Here is a 17,632-nt window from a genome sequence, read left to right on the forward strand (position 1 = left end):
CATTTAATTAAACGTGATAAAAATATTTCTTTTAAAAACTTTAATCATAAACTTTGTAAACATGAAAAATACCTTGAGTACACCACTGATTTTTGCTAGTCATTGTCCTGTTTCTTTCCATGACACTTTTTAGAACACTGTCTTCCTTTGCGTTCCACCTCAGTGTAAGCTTCTCTTTCTCCATCTGCCTCTACAACTTCCTCTTTCCTGTTCTGCTGTTTTTTTGTCTCATCTCTTAAATGCTGTTTTCTGTGTGATGCTTTCTTTAGCCCTTTTCCCACTAGGCTTCTCATGTATCCCCACTGTACTTAATACATTCTGTTAAAGAATGTTATCACATTATATCAAGTGAGTTTGATTCTGAACTCTCCCAAAGTCTGGGATCGGCTTAATCCTGAGAGATCAACCCACTGCACTTTTGTTCTTGTACTCATCACACCTGCACTGTTTGATGTCCAGCTCCATGAGGTAAGGGGCTATGTCTATCTTGTTTGCTAATATCCTGTATGCCAGGCATGGTGCCTGACAGAGTTGCTCAAAGAATATCTTTAAATGGACTAATGAATATGAATATAGAAACTAACCCACAATTTATTCTTACATCTGTTTCCTGGGATCAGCCCAAATTCTAGTCAGATCAAGAAAAATTTACTAGTCATTTTCCCTAACTGGCCTCCCTGCCTTCCATCTCCCTGCCATCTATCCAATAGCCTGCAACCACAGTAACATTAAAAAAAAAAAAAAGTCTGATTGTGTTCCCTTCCCCAAGTCTCTATCTCGTCATTACCAACGGAATATAGTCAAAGCTCCTCGGCTTGGGTTCAAGGCTTTGGCCCTGATCTCCTTTTTCAAACCTCTGTGGGTTTATTTATTAAGTGCTTATTATATGCCAAGCACTGGCCTGGTCACTGAGTAGTTCACAAACTAGTTGGGAACACAGGTACATAGATTAACTTTAATAGGGCGTGATCAGCTCTATTACAGGGTCTGAGAGAACACAGTTTCAGACAATGGATCATAAAATGTTAGATTTTTGCCCTCTGCAGGTTCACAAGTTCAGTGTAGAACTGCATGTCCAAAACGGTGGCTACCAGCCACATTTCAAGTGCTGAACAGCCACACGAAGCTAGTGTAGTGGCTGTCATACTGGACCACGGAGCATAGGCCATTTCAGTCATCCATGGCAGGGGGTTACCTAAAGGTGCTTTAAGGAGAGCAAGGAGCATCTCCCATACGCACAGGCTGTGGGGCTATAGCTACCAGTCTCCCGACCCAATTCTCCCACTCCCACTGCTGCCCTCAACCCCCAACAGACACACCTTGGCTGGGGTGTATTTTGTTTTGTTTTGTTTTTTGCGGTACGTGGGCCTCTCACTGCTGTGGCCTCTCCCGTTGCGGAGCACAGGCTCCGGACGCGCAGGCTCAGCGGCCATCGCTCACGGGCCTAGCCGCTCCGCGGCATGTGGGATCTTCCCCGACCGGGGCACAAACCCGCGTCCCCTGCATCGGCAGGCGGACTCTCAACCACTGCGCCACCAGGGAAGCCCGGCTGGGGTGTATTTTGAAGTAGTACGCGCTCCCAAGACGGATAATGTATGAAAGTACTTTTGTAAATTATTAAGTGATGCAAAAATGTGATATAATAAATAGGTCCAGTTCTTGCTTTCATCACAGCTTTGGTCACTTCAAGCAAATTCTAGCTCTTTTCTCGAACTTCTCCCATCCCCCAAATTTATGCTAAAGGGTTTTGAAAAGTATCTGTTACACACAGGCAGCATTTATACCAGGTAAAAATCCAGATTATACCTACCTTGGTGCTTTTACAAGCCATCCATCCAGCACCCTACTTCACCACCCGCCTTTTACTCTCACTTTCCCTAGAAAGGAAGGACACAAATTAAGATTTCCAAAACAAAAAAACATTTATTTTGAGATTTGAGAATAATGGGAAAATTAAGTAATGGGAATTGGACCCTCATCGGGGTCTTCTGGGAAATCGGAAGCACCATCCTCTTCTGGAGCTCTGTGCTTCTCCAGTTTAGCAATCAATTCTTTCGCTGGATTGAAGACGCCATTGGTCTGCTGGTCACAGACATAGCAGCGCGGGGTGGTGCGGAAATGCTGCAGGGCACAGCTCTCGCAGAAATAATGCCTGCACTTGGTGACAACTGGGTTTTGGAAGGTCTGGCGACAGATGAAACACTTGAATGGTATTTCCTCCTCATCACTTCCCACTTCATAGTTTTCATCCTCATAGACACCATAGCGACCCTCATCAAGCTCACGTTCGATCTGCCACCCATGCTTGTAATCTGAACGGTCATGAAGGAATTTGCAGCTGTCTCCGAAGCCGCAAAAGCCAGTCTCCTTGTAGTCCTTACAAATGTCGGGCTGGTAATCCCAGCGCACGGTGGCACGCAGATGCTCGGGAGCTCGGATGGGGCCCTTCCTCACCATCCCGGAGGAAGCATTGCCCATAGACGTATCCTTAGGCTTCATGTATTTCTGATAATTATTGATTCCCCGATAGATCTTGTCATCTTCCTTGCCCTTCAGCTCCTCCTGGATCTTCTGGCTGCGCTCAAAGATGGCTTGCGCGTCACGTTCCTTCTCTGTGTCTAGTTCGTAGACAGCAGTCGCCCCCATATCTTCTGGCCCCACGGGTTTCGCCGAGCGAGTGGACTTATACACCACGCCGAGGCTCTCGGGCTCGTTCTCCCCCTCCCCCTCTCCGCTACTCAGGTCGCCGTAAGCCGCATTCTGTTTACCACTGCCACGGGTTTTCTGTATCATCGGATTGTGGGTCGCCCGCTTCTTTTCCGGGCGGATCACAGTGTTGCCTTCGTCACTGCTGCTGCTGTCTCCGGACTCTCGTTTGCAGACCGGGCGCTTTCTGCGGCCTGCAGCCCCTTTTCGCACAGGCTTTTTGAAAAAAAAGGTGCACACCTGGTCTGTCGTCTTTCCTGGAGAAAGTTGCTCTGCCATTTTAAGAGTTTCGAGCTCCGAAACGGCTGTGGCCTGCTGGGTGGCGCGGAGCTGCTTCACGTCACTGCACGTCTTGCACTTGACCGCGAGTCGGTGCAAAATCCGCTGCGGAACGATGACTGTGGGAGCAAGAGTGTGCGAGAGCGCAGGCGCGCGCCACGCTTGGGCCCTGCCGCGCTCCGTAGCTTCCTCCGCGTACATGACTCCGCCCCGCTCGTTCGCTGCCGCGGAAGTTACGGGAAAGGGATTGAAGCCGGGTCACCTTTAAGGAGCGTGGAAGGAAGTGTTTGGCCTTGGTAACGGTGTCGCGATGTGGTTCGAGATTCTCCCCGGGATCGCCGTCATGGCCGTGTGCTTATTCATCCCGGGAATGGCCACTGCACGCATCCACAGGTTCACTAACGGGGGCAAGGTAAGGCGGCTTCTCCGGCCCGGCGGCTGACTCCACCGGCTGGCGTTACGAAATGGGCGGTGGGGTCGGGAACCCATTAGAACCCGGAGCCTCTCTCCGAGATGGGGAATACCGAGATCGGCCCTTTTTCTTTTTATTGCCTAAAAGCAGAGGCTTGTGGAACGAAGCCGACGGGAACCGTATTCTACTTTAGCAAGAAACAGCTGGCTGCTAGGTGAAGCGTGGGCAGGAGGGCGGAGTAGAGTTTTGGGGGCTGGAAAGATAGGAGATTGAAAGAGGTAGGTCCAAACTGCTAGGCAGAGGAGAGAGGCGTCGATTAGTCTTGGCCCCACTCCCTCTGACCTCTGGTCTCCTTTCTTGCTGGATTTTGGTTTTAATTTCTCGCATCCATATCTTGATATCTTCATGTTTTTCACTTTTTTCTAGCCTTTGTTTTGTTTTTGGCTGCGCCGCGCGGCTTTCGGGATCTCAGTTCCCCGACCAGGGGTTGAACCCCGCTCGGGCAGTGAAAGTGCCCAGTCCGAACCACTGGACCTCCAGGAAATTCCCCTTAATTAGGTTTTTTTTACCTTGACATTTTTTTATCCTCCCACTTTCTCTTGCAAGCCTTTAGGAACTTAGGTCATGCTCCTGTTTTTCACATTAGGATTTGTGATTTTCCTCTCTAATTAGTCCTTCACATTATCTCAGAGTATAAATGTACTTACTTTCTGGTTTTGTGATTGTCTTTCACTTGTGATCTACCACTGTCGTTTCTTCTCACTAGGGTCCCCAAAGGGAACAAGTAGTCATGACTTTAAAAAAAAAAAAGAAAGGAGGAAAGAAAAAAAATGATGCTGGTTAAAATAGAAAGTGTAAGAACTCATGGTTACCATCTTAGCTCTAAAGTTTAGTGGTCCGATTTTATTTAGGATTCTGGTCTTATATTGTTAATTTGGTTTTTATATCAGTGATTCCATTTTTCTGGAATGTCACTTATAAATATCCCTCTATTGGGTCACTCATCTTTGTAAACTACAATAACAATTTCTTTTAATTGTAGGAAAAAAGGGTTGCCCATTATTCATATCAGTGGAATTTGATGGAAAGAGATAGGCGCATCTCTGGAGTTAATCGTTACTATGTATCAAAGGTAAGATGGCTCTGACGCTAGCCCATCTGTCAGGGTTGAGGTGCATTCTGGTTAATGTTTTGCCAAAGGTCTTACAGCAGACTGGGAAAATGCAAACTAAAATAGCACTGTCTTTTACATATTTAATGATCCTTTGCATTTCTTATTATGTGGATCATCTGCCTATATCCTTTCTTGTTCTGTTGTCTTTTTCTTTTTGATTTATAGGGCTTCTTATATATATATTACAGATATTAATCTTTTGTCTCTTTTATATGTGGCAAATATTTTTCTCAGTCTGCTGTCTTTTTTACTTTATGGTGGCTTTCATCAGATAGTTTTTTTTTTAACGTCTTTATTGGAGTATAATTGCTTTACAATGGTGTGTTAGTTTCTGCTTTATAACAAAGTGAATCAGTTACACATATGTTCCCATGTCTCTTCCCTCTTGCATCTCCCTCCCTCCCACCCTCCCTATCCCACCCCTCTAGGTGGTCACAAAGCACCGAGCTGATCAGATAGTTTTTAATCTTGATGTTCAGTTTATCATATTTTTATCGTTCTGGATTTTGGGTTTTATATCTTGTTTACAAATGACTTTTGTACCCAAGATTCTAAAAATATATTTCTACAGTTTCTCCAAATACCATTAAAGTCTTTTTTACATTTAGTGCTCTGACCTGTCTACAGGTCATTTTGGGGTATAATGTGAAGCAAGGATTTAACTTTAGTTTTCTCCAAGAAACAGCCAGTTGTCACAGTTATCTACATATGGAAAAGTCCATTTTTTATTTGAAATACCACTCTAGTAAACTAAATTTCCATATACACATGGGTCTGTTTCATGAATGCACTCTTCTATACTCCATTGGTTTGCCAGTTCCTGCACCAGTACATTAAAGAATTACTATAATTTTTTATTTGATTGAATCATATGAAACTGCTGTTTTTGTGGGTCAAAAATGGCCAAGCAGGGCTTCCCTGGTGGTGCAGTGGTTGGGAGTCCGCCTGCCGATGCAGGGGTCGCGGGTTCGTGCCCCGGTCCAGGAGGATCCCACGTGCCGCGGAGCGGCTGGGCCCGCGCGTCCGGAGCCTGTGCTCTGCAATGGGAGGGGCCACAGCGGTGAGAGGCCCGCGTACCGCAAACAAACAAACAAAAAATGGCCAAGCAGTAGCATTTTCATATGGTTCAACTTAATAGTATGTTCTTATATATTGTAGGAGTTCATCCTCATTATTCTTGTAAAAATTTTACTATTTTATACTTTCTCCTTGCTGATTCACCCTTCACAGCAAATCTAGGTAAATATTAATTCCATTTTATAGATTAGAAAACAGAAGGTCAGAGTGATTAAATTATAGTATAAGGACTCAACCTATGTGATCTGCCTCTCAGTATAGTGCTATTTGAGAATCTAATCTGATGAACATGATGATAGATATCTACTCATCTAGAGTGGTATTTCTCAAAGTATGGTTCAAGAATAACCAAAAAAAGGGGGAGTGGGGGAGGAATTCCTTGGCTGTCCAGTGGTTAGGACTCTGAGCTTCCACTGCAAGGGGCAGGGACACAGGGCACGGGTTCGATCCCTGGTTAGGGAACTCAGATCCTGCAAGCCGCACAGCCAAAAAAAAAGAAAAAAAAAGTATGCCATCAGGATCACCTGGCATGTGAGATAAAATACAAATTCCTAGGACCCTGACTGGACCAAATGAATTAGGATTTTTACAAGGTGGCTCCTAGGACTATGCAATTTTAATTTCTCTCAAGGTGATTCTTCCTTCAATTGAAACGGAATACGTGGAATGTGTTATTTTAACACCTGGAAGAAATGTCATCACTGATTACTCTTTTACTTTGTTGTTTCTGAAGTATTTGGTTGTGAACTGAGTAAGATAGAGTGGTCTTCTGAATAGTGTCATGCTTACAGGGCAAGAGTTCTGGAGTTGGGGGTCCCTGAACTTGAATTCTGGCTCTACTGCTTCCTTACTGACTTAAACGAGGGACTTTAAATCTCTCTGAGCCTCCATTTTTTTCACCTGTAAAAAAGTAGAATGGGGCTAATAATATCTTTCCTGATGTTGGCTGTTATTTTATAAAATGGATTTACCTTACTGTCCTCTGACGCTGAGGGTGCTTTGTAGAAGGATCCAGGTGGTAAATAGTTGCTTTACTTTAGTCTTGATTGCAAGTGGAAGGGGGGGTTGTCTTTTCATATAAAGTGGTATGTTTGCTACTGTCAGAAAATGAAAATTAGGAGCCATTATAGGTTATAGGAATCATTGTAGGTTATAGTACATGTACATCTTTGACAGGAACAGAATTCTCACATCATCCTTTTTAAACTGTTTTTCAGGGTTTGGAGAACATTGATTAAGGAAGCATTTTCCTGATTGATGAAAAATAACTCAGTTACGCTTGTCTACCCCTGCTAGACGGTTATGCAGTGTATTGTGTAGCATGCAGTGTATTTTGTAGTGTGTAATAAAAATAAAACAAAAAAGTAAAATCAGAGGTTTTCTTTACTTTTTAGAATGGTACTACACAAGATCAAGCAGTCTACCCAATGTAGCCTTATCACTTTAAAAAAACTAAAGGCAACTGAGGCTTGTAAAATTAGAGACATAATGTACACCAAGTGCCGATCACTGTGCCTGGTGCCTAATGTGTCACAAATGGTAGTTCCTGCTATTGTAATATTACTGAAAACCATTGTTTCTTCAGAGATTGCTAGGAGAATACAGAAAAAGTAGTACTTTGTTTTTTTTCTAGTTCCTTTTCTGGGTGAATCCTATGTGCTTAAAATTCCAGACTGCACCTTCAACTTTCATGCACTCTGTATCCAGCACATAGTATTCACTTAAGTGTTGATTTTTATTTTAGATTGCTGTGTAGAGCAGAAACAACAGTGATTATGTTTATTAAAATGAGTGTACCGACCATTTGAAATAAAGAATTGCATGTTCAGATAATATGAAGATCTGAAAGGGTGTAACTACTGTGAAGATGGTGATACTCCATGTGTACAGATCAACACCCCAGGTGACCACAGGACCTCTGGGTGAGAAAACTAAGTTATTTGTCATCCCCATCTTTTATTTAGTTTAACATTTGATCTGCTGGTGACCTTAAACACACCTGCACTGTATAGTTTCCATTGACCTCATCTTACAGGACAGGGCTTACAGAGGAAGGAGGTGGCAGTCCCACTTAGAGGAATACTGTATATTGTGCCACCCTGTGATGATGAAACTGTTTAAGGAAAGCTGTGGTCATGGTTACAAATTTAATACAACCTCTAGTCTTTATTTAGTGCTACACAGGACTCATTTTGCTGACTGTTATGAGAACTATCTCTGGAAAGGAAGAGAGAGGGCAGGTAGTACAGATAGGAATACAGGAGACTTACTGACAACATTACTAAATTTGTCACTAAATCTATTGATTTTTAGGTCTGTTCTCTGTCCACTGTACCTCTAGGCAGGGCTCATCCACTAGAGGATTCATCCTTAGATGAATGTCAGGGCTGTATAGCGAGGGGCTACAAAGTGACAGAAAATCAGTTGGTCAGGTTTAGCATTAGCGTCCGAATTTTTCACTCCCTTTTTTGTGGCACTTGCTATGAAATTTAGCCTTATTTTTATACTCCACTGACAGGGAGTAAACCAGATTAAAATGCACACTTTGAAGCTAGAAGACTATAGTGGTGCGTTGTAGCCTGCATTTCTCTTGATTTTTTGAAAGTGCAGTTAGCCAGAAGGGTTTTCTTACAGCAGCTATGACAGATGTGGTCTGGCTGCTGACCTCGGGTCCATTGGTCACCTGCTTTTAAGGCCAGTTGAAAGGATGCTTGGTAAACGATGCCATTCATTTGGTTTTATTTTTTATTTATGTTTATTAAAGTATAGTTGATGTACAGTATTATATAAGTTTCAGGTACACAACAAAGTCACAATTCTTAAAGGTTACTCTCCATTTATAGTTATTATAAGATATTGGCTATATTCCCTGTCCTGTACAATATATCCTTGTAGCTAATTTTATACATATGGCTTTATTCTTTAACTTTTAAAACAGATACTGTATTCACATAGCTCAAAAATCCAACAATATAAGGTATTCAGTGAAAAGACTTGTTCCAGTCCCCTGCCCAGCACCTGCCCCACTGTCACAGTACCCCAAAGGGTCTCTATGCATGTAGAAATACAAACACGTGTTCTTCTGTCTTCTGTGATGGTAACATTTGATACACAGTTTACCTTTATGTCACTTGTTTGGAAGAATGGTTCTTGTTTGAAATTATATCTGTCAGGCTGCCATCATTATTTCTAGGGTGAAATGAAATAGTAGGAAAGAATTTGAAAAAGTTTAGAGGAAGCCATACACATTCAGAAGGGGGTTGGAAGAGGATGGCCCTGCCCTTTGGGAAACACTTTTAAATGAAATATTTATGAAAAAAAAGACAACACTCTAGAATCAGCAATTCCAACTTATAAGGACCCTTAGACATCTAGTCCAAATTCTGATTCCTCAGATGAGGAAACAAAGGTTCAGCCATGGGAAGCCATCACCTGGCTAGCTAGTAGCAGACCAGGGACTAGAATCTTGGTGTCTAGACTCCCAACCTAGTGTACTTTTAACTGTTCTTTGTGGCTCACTTCAATAAACACTGCTGAGTGAATGCCACATGCCAGGTACTGTGCCCCAGATTTGAATAAGACAGCCTCGCCCTTCTGGAGCTCAGTCCGGAGGACTGCAAGGCAGTTATAGGATGGGGTGGTGAGTGCTATGACAGGGGTCTGCAGAAGGTGCTGTGGGAGCACACAGCTGGGATCTGACCCAACCTTCAGATGGAGGGAAGGGAGAGGGCTTCAGGTAAGTTCCAGGTGATGCCCACACCAAGCGAAGTCTTGAAGGTTGGGGAGCATTTACGAGATAAGCAACTGAGGCGAGAAAGCAGCGCGAGTGTGAGGACACAAACTAGCGTGGCTGTGTGGGAAAGAGCCGCAAGTATTGTGCAGAACTAGAGCAAAGAGTGAGGCAGGAAGGAGAGGGAAGAGGGAGCAGAGAGGCTGGCAGGGCCCAGAACACCAAGGGCCTGGCCCGTCTCCCTTGGGTGTCAGACTTTGTCCAGGGCAGCTGGAAGCCTCTGGGGGCGGCAAGCAGGAGAGTGAGGTGGGGACGTGCATCCATCTGCCGGGCTGCTCTGCAGAGCACGGACTTAAAGACGTGCTTCACTTTTGCCAAGTTTGGAGACGTTTTCACCGTCACGTGGGGAGTCGGGTGAGGTGCTACTGACATCTAGTGGGTAGAGCCTACAGTGCAGGGGCCAGCCCCTCCCAGGACAGTTTTAGGGAGCCCACGACGTCAACACTGCTGAGATCGAGAAATTCTGAAAGCAGCAGGGTCTCCATCAAGCAACACGCCAGGAAGTGTTATTTTTTTTTCGCACGGCTTGCGGGATCTTAGTTCCCCGACCAGGGATCAAACCCGTGCCCCGTGCAGTGGAAGCTCGGAGTCTTAACCACTGGACCGCCAGGGAAGTCCCGAAATGTTGCTGTTTTTTTTTTTGTTTTTTAAATTCCTACTTATTCAGGTCAGGAGTCTATGGGAGTAATTCCCCTTTTCCTCTCGTTCCTCGTTCTCTGTTCATTAGAGTTCAGATCCCAGATTCTCTCTCGGCTCATTTGTAAACCTGAACTTTATCTCATCCCTGGAGGCATTTGTTTTCCCATGGATGTATCCCAACTCACTGCGAGTGACGTGCTTCAAGTCGAGAAGACAACAAACCGTCAAACCGTTTCTTTTCTGAAGGGCTGTGGAGACTCGGAACTTTGGGGGAATCAGCACATCAGGAGGCTCGCCGCCTTTAGCTGTGTGACCTCACGCAAGTCACTTCACTGCTCTGAGGCTCAGGTCTCCTCCTATCTTCCAAGGGAAAATAATACGCGCTCGGCACACGTCCCTGGGTATCTGAGATAGTCAGGACATCATGTATGTGGAGTAGTTTGTAACTGGGCAGCCCTGTGCCTGTGGAGGGGATCACTGCTGGCGCTGCAAGCACCCCTGGAACAGCTGTCCAGTCCACTCCCAGGTCGCCCAAAGGCACTTACCTGAACGTGGTAGGAGGACCCTCAGGCCCTCTGCGGAACTAAGTGTAGGTGGCGGCAGCAGTCTTGGGTCCTCTCTTAGAATGAGTGATCACACCTAGGGATTCGCAGAACACCGCAAAAAAGACAACAGACCACACTAACCTCTATAAGGACACGCATTGCTCTAAAGGTGTGTTCTGCGAGCAGAGAGGAAAATGCAGTTTCTTGCCACCGTGAGGACCGAGTGCCCGGTTACCCCTCTCGGCAGACGCGGCCTGCTCTGTTCTAGGAGAAGGTGGTGACCGGATGGGACTGAAGCTGGCCGTCCTCAACAGGGAGCCTTTGGATGGGAGGAGGGTAGAGAGTTAAACACCACTTGGTTTTCAAGATTTCATATCACCCTGATACTTTTGTGACCTGAGAACTCAAATGATTCTACTACACTTTTGTGACACATGAGACACACAGAACGGTTATCGAGGTTTTTCTTTCCCAAGTATGTCGATGCAGATTTTACGTATCTAAAGACACTGGCGTTCAGCTTCTTGGTTTGGGTCCCCGTGTGCTTGTGTAATGCTGCCTTCCTCCACCCCACCTCATCCACACACCCCTGACCCAATATTTCATCTCTGAGGTTTGCATACTCGGGAATATTCTTTTGGGATGTGCTCTTCCTTTGCTTCCCACATGAAGCTGGAGTAGAGCCTGAGCTAGACCCTGAGGGGTTCAGAATGTTCTTATGACCTTCACATATGTGGCACTGTTGATAAAAGATGAGGAAATTTCTGTAAGGAATAAATCCAATGCTATGTTTGCATAATCTTTAATTGTTAAAGGTTTCTTTGGCCTATTTGTGTACCCTCTGTGTCTGATGCTGTTGGGCATAATATACCTCTCCCACCCGCAAAGTCTCTTTAGCAGTGCGGAGCCAAGTCACTGCTTTTGGGATTTCCGCAAATCTTGATTGACGACTAAAGACCTAAGTGTTCTTTTCAGGGCATCACTGAGAAAATGGCCTAGCAGATCTTACTTGTGTAAACCCATGTAACTGGTGCTTTACTAGTTTGAACACATTTTGTTTCATCTGTTGTTCTGTTTCTTGGCAGGCGTCTTCCTAAGTTCCAGAAAACATGGAGAAACCAATTATGATATATGGGCTAGAGCGTAGTCAGGTAATAAAATTGACAAACAAGTATGCAATTTCAGTTATGACCCTAAAGGACTGTAATACCAAAGGCAATAGGAAAAAAGGGAAGACAATGGAAACACTGAGTATCGCTGCCCCCAAGAAAACAAGAATCTTTCCCGTGTGTTTAGGAGTTTCTTTGGTATACCTGCCTGTCCCCGTGCGTGCCACCTACTGCACGGCTGGAGAGGGTCTCTTTCACTTAGCAGACAGATTTTTTTCTTTCTAGGTTTAATACCCTTTGTTTCTAGAGGCCAGAAAACAGCACAGGCCCCCAGAAGCCCACTCCGGTCTCTCATCTCTAAGAGCCTGGTCTTTGGGGCAAGGTGGGTCAGGTCTCTAGGGCAACTCTGGAGTTTTCATCCGGTGTCTGTTGGGGGCAGCCCAGTGTGGTTATGACCGTGGAACAGAACATCAAGGCATCACCATCGAAAGTCCAGCCATCCGGGAACAGCTCTGCCACAGTACTTGTGTTCTGAGCATGGCACTGTTCAGTGAGGCACTCGCCCTATGGCAGACCTGCATATGCTCAAGCTGGAACGTTCTGAGTGGTCTTCATGACATCATGACTGTCAGGGATCCACCCAACCTGGGACTGACTGGCACAGTACAGTACTCAGGCTGTGTGGCCTTTATGGATGGAGAATGGGCCTCAGTTTAGGAAAGGCCCTGGGCTCCTACCACCTCCTCTCCCTTCTCGGGACAGTCTGGTGGCCTTTTAGACTGGAAGTGAGGTCACTCTGCCACACACTTAGAACCTGCCCCAACCCAAGATACCTTGCTACATTTGACTCACTGGTTCTCTTTTCACGTGAGCACACCTTATCTTCCCAACTACATTGTAGGTGCATTGAGGGTGGGAACCTTGTCTCACTCAGCTTCACTTCACCTGTCCACTTTGCCTGCCACCTGTCCACTTTGCAGTACTTAGAAGATATGTGCTGGCTGACTGGGCTCACCTGACAGGAGAACGTCAGCATTTAGCCCGAGCTTCATTGCTGAGAACTGACAGCCCTGCTGGACATAGGCAGGGAGGAGGAAAGGCGGGGTGGGAGAGTAAGAAGATAAATAAGGGAAGGGGGTGACGGGGTGAGCATGAGGGTACAAGAGGAGGCGAGAGCAGGAACTGGGAGGGAACTGACATGACTGAAGGGCTACAGGTGGGAAAGAATAGAATCCAAGGCCCAAGGTGTGGCCTCCTTCCTCGTGCGCTGACATCAATCGCCCCTGCCAGCACCCCCCAACTGCCCTCAATTCAGGAAGGAGCTGACAGCGACGGAAGCAACTCCTCGCTCTAGTGAGCACCGCATCCTGGGTACAAATTCGCCCCACTTCCCATATGCGAGGGGGCAAGTGAGGCCCCTGCCCTCTCCCTCCCCTGGCAGAAGGAAGGAAGCCCGGGAGGCGGGCTCACACGTCTGACCCCGTCTGACCCCGTGTGTCGATGGTCTCCCTGAAGCGGACCGGGCATGCTCCGCGCACTCACCGGGCTGCCATGAGGGTCTGGAAGGGCTTCGTGGCGGGTCTGGGTCCGCGGGGCACATCTTTGCACGCAGCCTCCACCTTCTTGCAGGGGCCAGGCTGGACCAGGCGCCGTGTGTGTTGGAGAGCGGCTGCCAAGGCTTATTTCCTGCTCCCGTCCTCGGGCCCCACCTGCGCCGCTCCGGGGTCTGTGCCACTTCTCCACACTCAGCTGTGCCGGGAAGGAGGCACCGGAGGAGGGCATGCTTTGGAAGAACCTGTCCTCAGTGCTGCCTGAGAGTTCAAAAGCCCTCTCAACCTGGACAGCCTGGAGGCCAGAATTTGTCGCTTCAGTGAGCGGCCTGGCTGGGGGTAGGAGGTCAAGTTCTGGCCCACCCACTTGCAGCTCCTGCTTCAAAGAGGAGCCTTTCTAATCGTCTGGGAAATCTCTCCTGGCTCCCCCACGCAAACACTTTGTCTTCTAGGAGTTTCTCATCGCTGGCCTGCAAGTCTCTCTCCTCCGGGCAATTAAGAATCCCACTGCCCGCCCTTCCAGGCCAGGTCCTCACCCTGGGCCTCGCACCAATGGCCCCAGGGCTTCTTAGGAGAGGTCTTGCTGCCCCTGCCCACAAAAGCTTGGCATGCAGGAGGCTGGAGCTCTGCTCTTTTGGAATGCATCTACGTAGGGCCTAGTGTTTCCAGTTTCCCCTCTTTCCCCCAGGGAACCCAGGAGGAGGACAGGGTGTGGACCAGGGCCTGTTATGGCACTAGAAGGTTCATGGCAGTTGGTCTGATGGACCTTGTGGGAGTCAGATCAGCAAACAGAACTGACGCCAGTCCTTATCATCAGTCATTTTCGTAGATCAGGAGCCTGTGGGCTCACCAAGGGCAGTGTCCACACGAGTCCTCCTCCTGCTTTGGCTGCTGGGCATCAAGCCTAAACAGTGAGAGCTCAAGACACACCCGCCCCTGTTATCCTAGGCACGTTCTCCTAGCTTTGGGGAAGTGACCGGCTCTTTCTGACTGCTGTACTTTTTTTTTTTTTTTTTTTTTTTGGCGGTCCGCGGGCCTCTCACTGTTGTGGCCTCTCCCGTTGCGGAGCACAGGCTCCGGACGCGCAGGCTCAGCGGCCATGGCTCACGGGCCCAGCCGCTCCGCGGCACGTGGGATCTTCCCGGACCGGGGCACGAACCCGTGTCCCCTGCATTGGCAGGCGGACTCTCAACCACTGCGCCCCCAGGGAAGCCCCTGCTGTACTTTTTGATTCTCCCCGTTATGGTTTGTCTCTTCATCGTCATGATTGTGGTACCTAATGGTTATTGGGCACTGTGGACAAAGAAAGTCGCCTGCCATTCTAGTAAACAAACAATGTTGCCCGCCATCAGGCCAGGGGCCACTGCAGCTGCACCCCCAGCCCAACATGGTGCACCCTGAGGGGAATTCAGAAAGGAGAAAAACGGGATACTGGCTATAGATAGTTAAGGTGCATATCTAAGGAATGATTTCAATGAGCCCAGACTCTGGCATCTTCACATACAGAGAAAAGCACTAAAGTCATGAACTTGAGATGTTTTTTGTGATTAGCAATAATCGTTTGATGTTTGACAACATTTTTTTTTTCAGCAAAAACTCCTATATATCGTGGCTCCTCCCTTACCTCTTCGGAATGGTTCCTCAGAGCTCTCTGAGAGGCTGTCTCATGGGCTGTAGTCCTCAGTAAGGTCCCTGAATAAAACAGAACTTGAAACTTTTAGGTTGTGCTTTTCTTTGCTCCAGTCAACAGCACTTAGAGTGTGCCTGTCCTTGTTTTGAGCGCTCTGCATGAATCGCTTCCTTTCATCTTCTTATCAGCCTTGTGAAGTGATGCCTATCAAGGTCCCTATTGTACACGTGAAGCTCAGAGGTGAAACAACCCGCCTGAAGTCACAAAGCCAGTGCATGGCAGAGCTGGGGTTTGAAATCCTGTCTGTGATCAGAGTCCGAGTTCCTCCATCTAAGCCACAGTACCTCCCACCCCAGGCCATCCCCAGTCCATCCCTACCTCACTACAACCATCTCAGCAGTCTCTGTGTGTGGGTCCTGTATCTGTGTGTGTCTTCCACGCAGTGAGCTCAGCATTTCATCCTGGATAAAGAGGACACTTAGCAAAGCACTTTCCTTTCTTTATTGGGATTGAGACCAACTGTCTTATGGTAAGAAACCAACCACTCCATATATAAAGCACAGTGGTTAAGGGCAGGGGTTCTGAGACTTAGGGCTTTCATGGATTAAGAGAATTAATAAAATAAAACTGGGTTCTAACACAGGGCCAGTGACTTTTGATTTCACCATTTAAAAGAACACTATTTATACTACTACTACTACTATTAATACTACTAGAAATAATACCTAACCATCATAGAGAGAGGCTATGATGTACCAAGCACTGTTCTCAGTCTTTACGTGAATTATCTGATTTAATCCTCATAAAGAACCCTATTCCATAGGCACTGTTATCCCCGTTTTATAGACAAAGAAACTAAGAAACATTAAGTAAATTGTTCCTGGGTCTGTGCTGATAACCATTACAATATAAGCTCACCCTTGATTCATAAAAGACATCTTTGAAAAAAAATCAAGCACACAAGGGAGACTCTAACCTCAGAATTTGGGGATAAATACGTAAAAGCTCAGTGAAGTTGGACAGCTCTGGGTTTGAGTTTGGGGCAACTTGTTTAATACTCTCTGTGCCTCTGTTCGACTGTAATGAAAGCACTGACACCTACCTAATGGGGCTATTGTGAGGAGTAAATAAGCCCTTCCCACGGTGACTGGCACATAATAAGGACCCCCAGTACATACCAGCTGCAGGTTTACTATTCCTCCTGGCACAGCCCTGCGAGCCCATCTGCTGGGGAGAAGCTGGGTGTGGACAGGACAGCTTGGTCCTGCTTTGCAGGTCAGATTGTTGCTGTGACTGACTATCCCCCTCTCTCACTAACAGAAGCAGTCAGACATTTGGGCTTTACTTCCCATTGGTTGAAATTGGTGTTGCCTTGGCAGCACGTGTAAACATTCTGGCTGGGAATCCTGGGGAAAAGCTGCCCAGAGACTTTCTGAGGCTTCCCGGGCTACTACTGTTCCAGACAAGGATCTGGTCACTCAGGTATCGAGGGTTATTAAGGGTGGGAGGGTTCCACAAAAAGGACCTGCAATTGTTCTCCCCATTCATCGCTCAGACCACAAATTTGGCCCTGGCCCTTCACACCCATTTTGCCCATCTGGCCTCTCATTAGGAAGGGAAGGGGAGAAAAAGAACTAAGAGAGGCAGGTTGGAGGGATGCTTTAGACTGGTGCCCACAGATGTGTGAGGGTAATATCTGAACTTTGCTGAGCCCTGCTCCCCCCTTTCCCTCTGCCACTGGAGCACAGGGCACCCTGGGTCCTTCCATAGACAAGGCCCCTACCTCATTTGCTAGGTGTCGAAGGGCACAGATTTGGCTTCCAGTCAATTTGTCAAGAAGCAGTTTGCTGAAAGCCAAGTCACTGAATGGCCAAGTAGCCAAATGGGCCATTTTCTGAAGGATCACGTTGCTGTATGGTTAACTCACCAAAGCCTACCGAATTTACCAATTTACCAAAAAACTATTGTCTAACTATAGAGTTTACGGCAAATTGCTTTGGCCAAATTGGCATGGGCCTTGGGCTGGGGAGAGCTAGTTCTCTAGAGCTAAGGGCCTCCAGACACCCTTACCGCCACCCTTCAGGTCCTCCTCACTCTGGGATGGGCAGCCTGAGAAGATTCCACTTTCCTCCAGAGGATGACGCTGTCCACCAGTTGCAGCAACAGGGAACTGAGGCAGAGGCAAACGAGCTTAAAATGCTGACATGAAACCCAAATGAACACGAGTCAGTATTATTCCCACAATGTTTAAAGGCTGTTCACACCATTTCTGGCCTGACGGCCAGGGGAACTGGGGTTGCCTTGTACAGCACTCACCACACCTTGGGACCCGTGATGTCCAGAAAGGGAACAAAGGGTGACCCTTCTTGAAAGAGGCTCGCAGAAAGAGAGTGCGCACATTCTGGACGGCAGACGGAAATGTGAGATCAGGGCCCCAGGACTCTTTGTGAACCTTGGAGGGAGGAGAGTGGGGTGATTAAGAGCACAGGCTGTGGAGCCGGATGGTCTGGTGTGAGCTTGGCTTCCTCATCTCACATGGTAACAGGAGTCCCTCTCTTTATGACTCAGGGCCCCAGCAGGAAATTGTTGGCATATAGAAAATAGGAGAGGTGGAGAAGTGTTAAGTAAAGGGAATATTTACAAAGGTGTGAGCAGAGGGTAGGGAAAGGAGGGGCTGGTAACAGTGGGGCCATGGGGTTGAGGGGAGAGGAAGGTTACCCT

At 47.0% G+C, this 17,632-nt stretch overlaps 2 protein-coding genes across 2 annotated transcripts; one reads left to right on the plus strand and one right to left on the minus strand.

Annotated features, from left to right (window-relative positions):
• Positions 1 to 1,897: 1,897 nt before the first annotated feature.
• Positions 1,898 to 3,144, minus strand: RNF113A (ring finger protein 113A). The gene has a single exon (XM_027089427.1). The coding sequence runs from the start codon at positions 2,983 to 2,985 to the stop codon at positions 1,954 to 1,956; it is 1,032 nt and encodes a 343-aa protein (XP_026945228.1). The 5' UTR covers positions 2,986 to 3,144; the 3' UTR covers positions 1,898 to 1,953.
• Positions 3,145 to 3,183: 39 nt separating this feature from the next.
• NDUFA1 (NADH:ubiquinone oxidoreductase subunit A1) lies at positions 3,184 to 7,021 on the plus strand. Its single transcript, XM_027089429.1, has 3 exons — positions 3,184 to 3,397; positions 4,440 to 4,529; positions 6,866 to 7,021. The coding sequence occupies exons 1-3, from the start codon at positions 3,296 to 3,298 to the stop codon at positions 6,884 to 6,886; spliced, it is 213 nt and encodes a 70-aa protein (XP_026945230.1). The 5' UTR covers positions 3,184 to 3,295; the 3' UTR covers positions 6,887 to 7,021.
• The last annotated feature ends 10,611 nt before the right edge of the window (positions 7,022 to 17,632 follow it).

Source organism: Aethalodelphis obliquidens, unplaced genomic scaffold (assembly GCF_003676395.1).
Source record: "Aethalodelphis obliquidens isolate GAN/ISIS:26980383/991018 unplaced genomic scaffold, ASM367639v1 scaffold66, whole genome shotgun sequence".
NCBI lineage: Eukaryota > Metazoa > Chordata > Mammalia > Artiodactyla > Delphinidae > Aethalodelphis > Aethalodelphis obliquidens.

Coding starts and splice junctions, on each gene's coding strand:
- NDUFA1 (XM_027089429.1), top strand. CDS start 3,296: ATGTGGTTCGAGATTCTCCCCGGGATCGCCGTCATGGCCGTGTGCTTA. Junction 3,398..4,439: donor GGTTCACTAACGGGGGCAAG/GTAAGGCGGCTT, acceptor TTTTAATTGTAG/GAAAAAAGGGTTGCCCATTA. Junction 4,530..6,865: donor ATCGTTACTATGTATCAAAG/GTAAGATGGCTC, acceptor ACTGTTTTTCAG/GGTTTGGAGAACATTGATTA.
- RNF113A (XM_027089427.1), bottom strand. CDS start 2,985: ATGGCAGAGCAACTTTCTCCAGGAAAGACGACAGACCAGGTGTGCACC.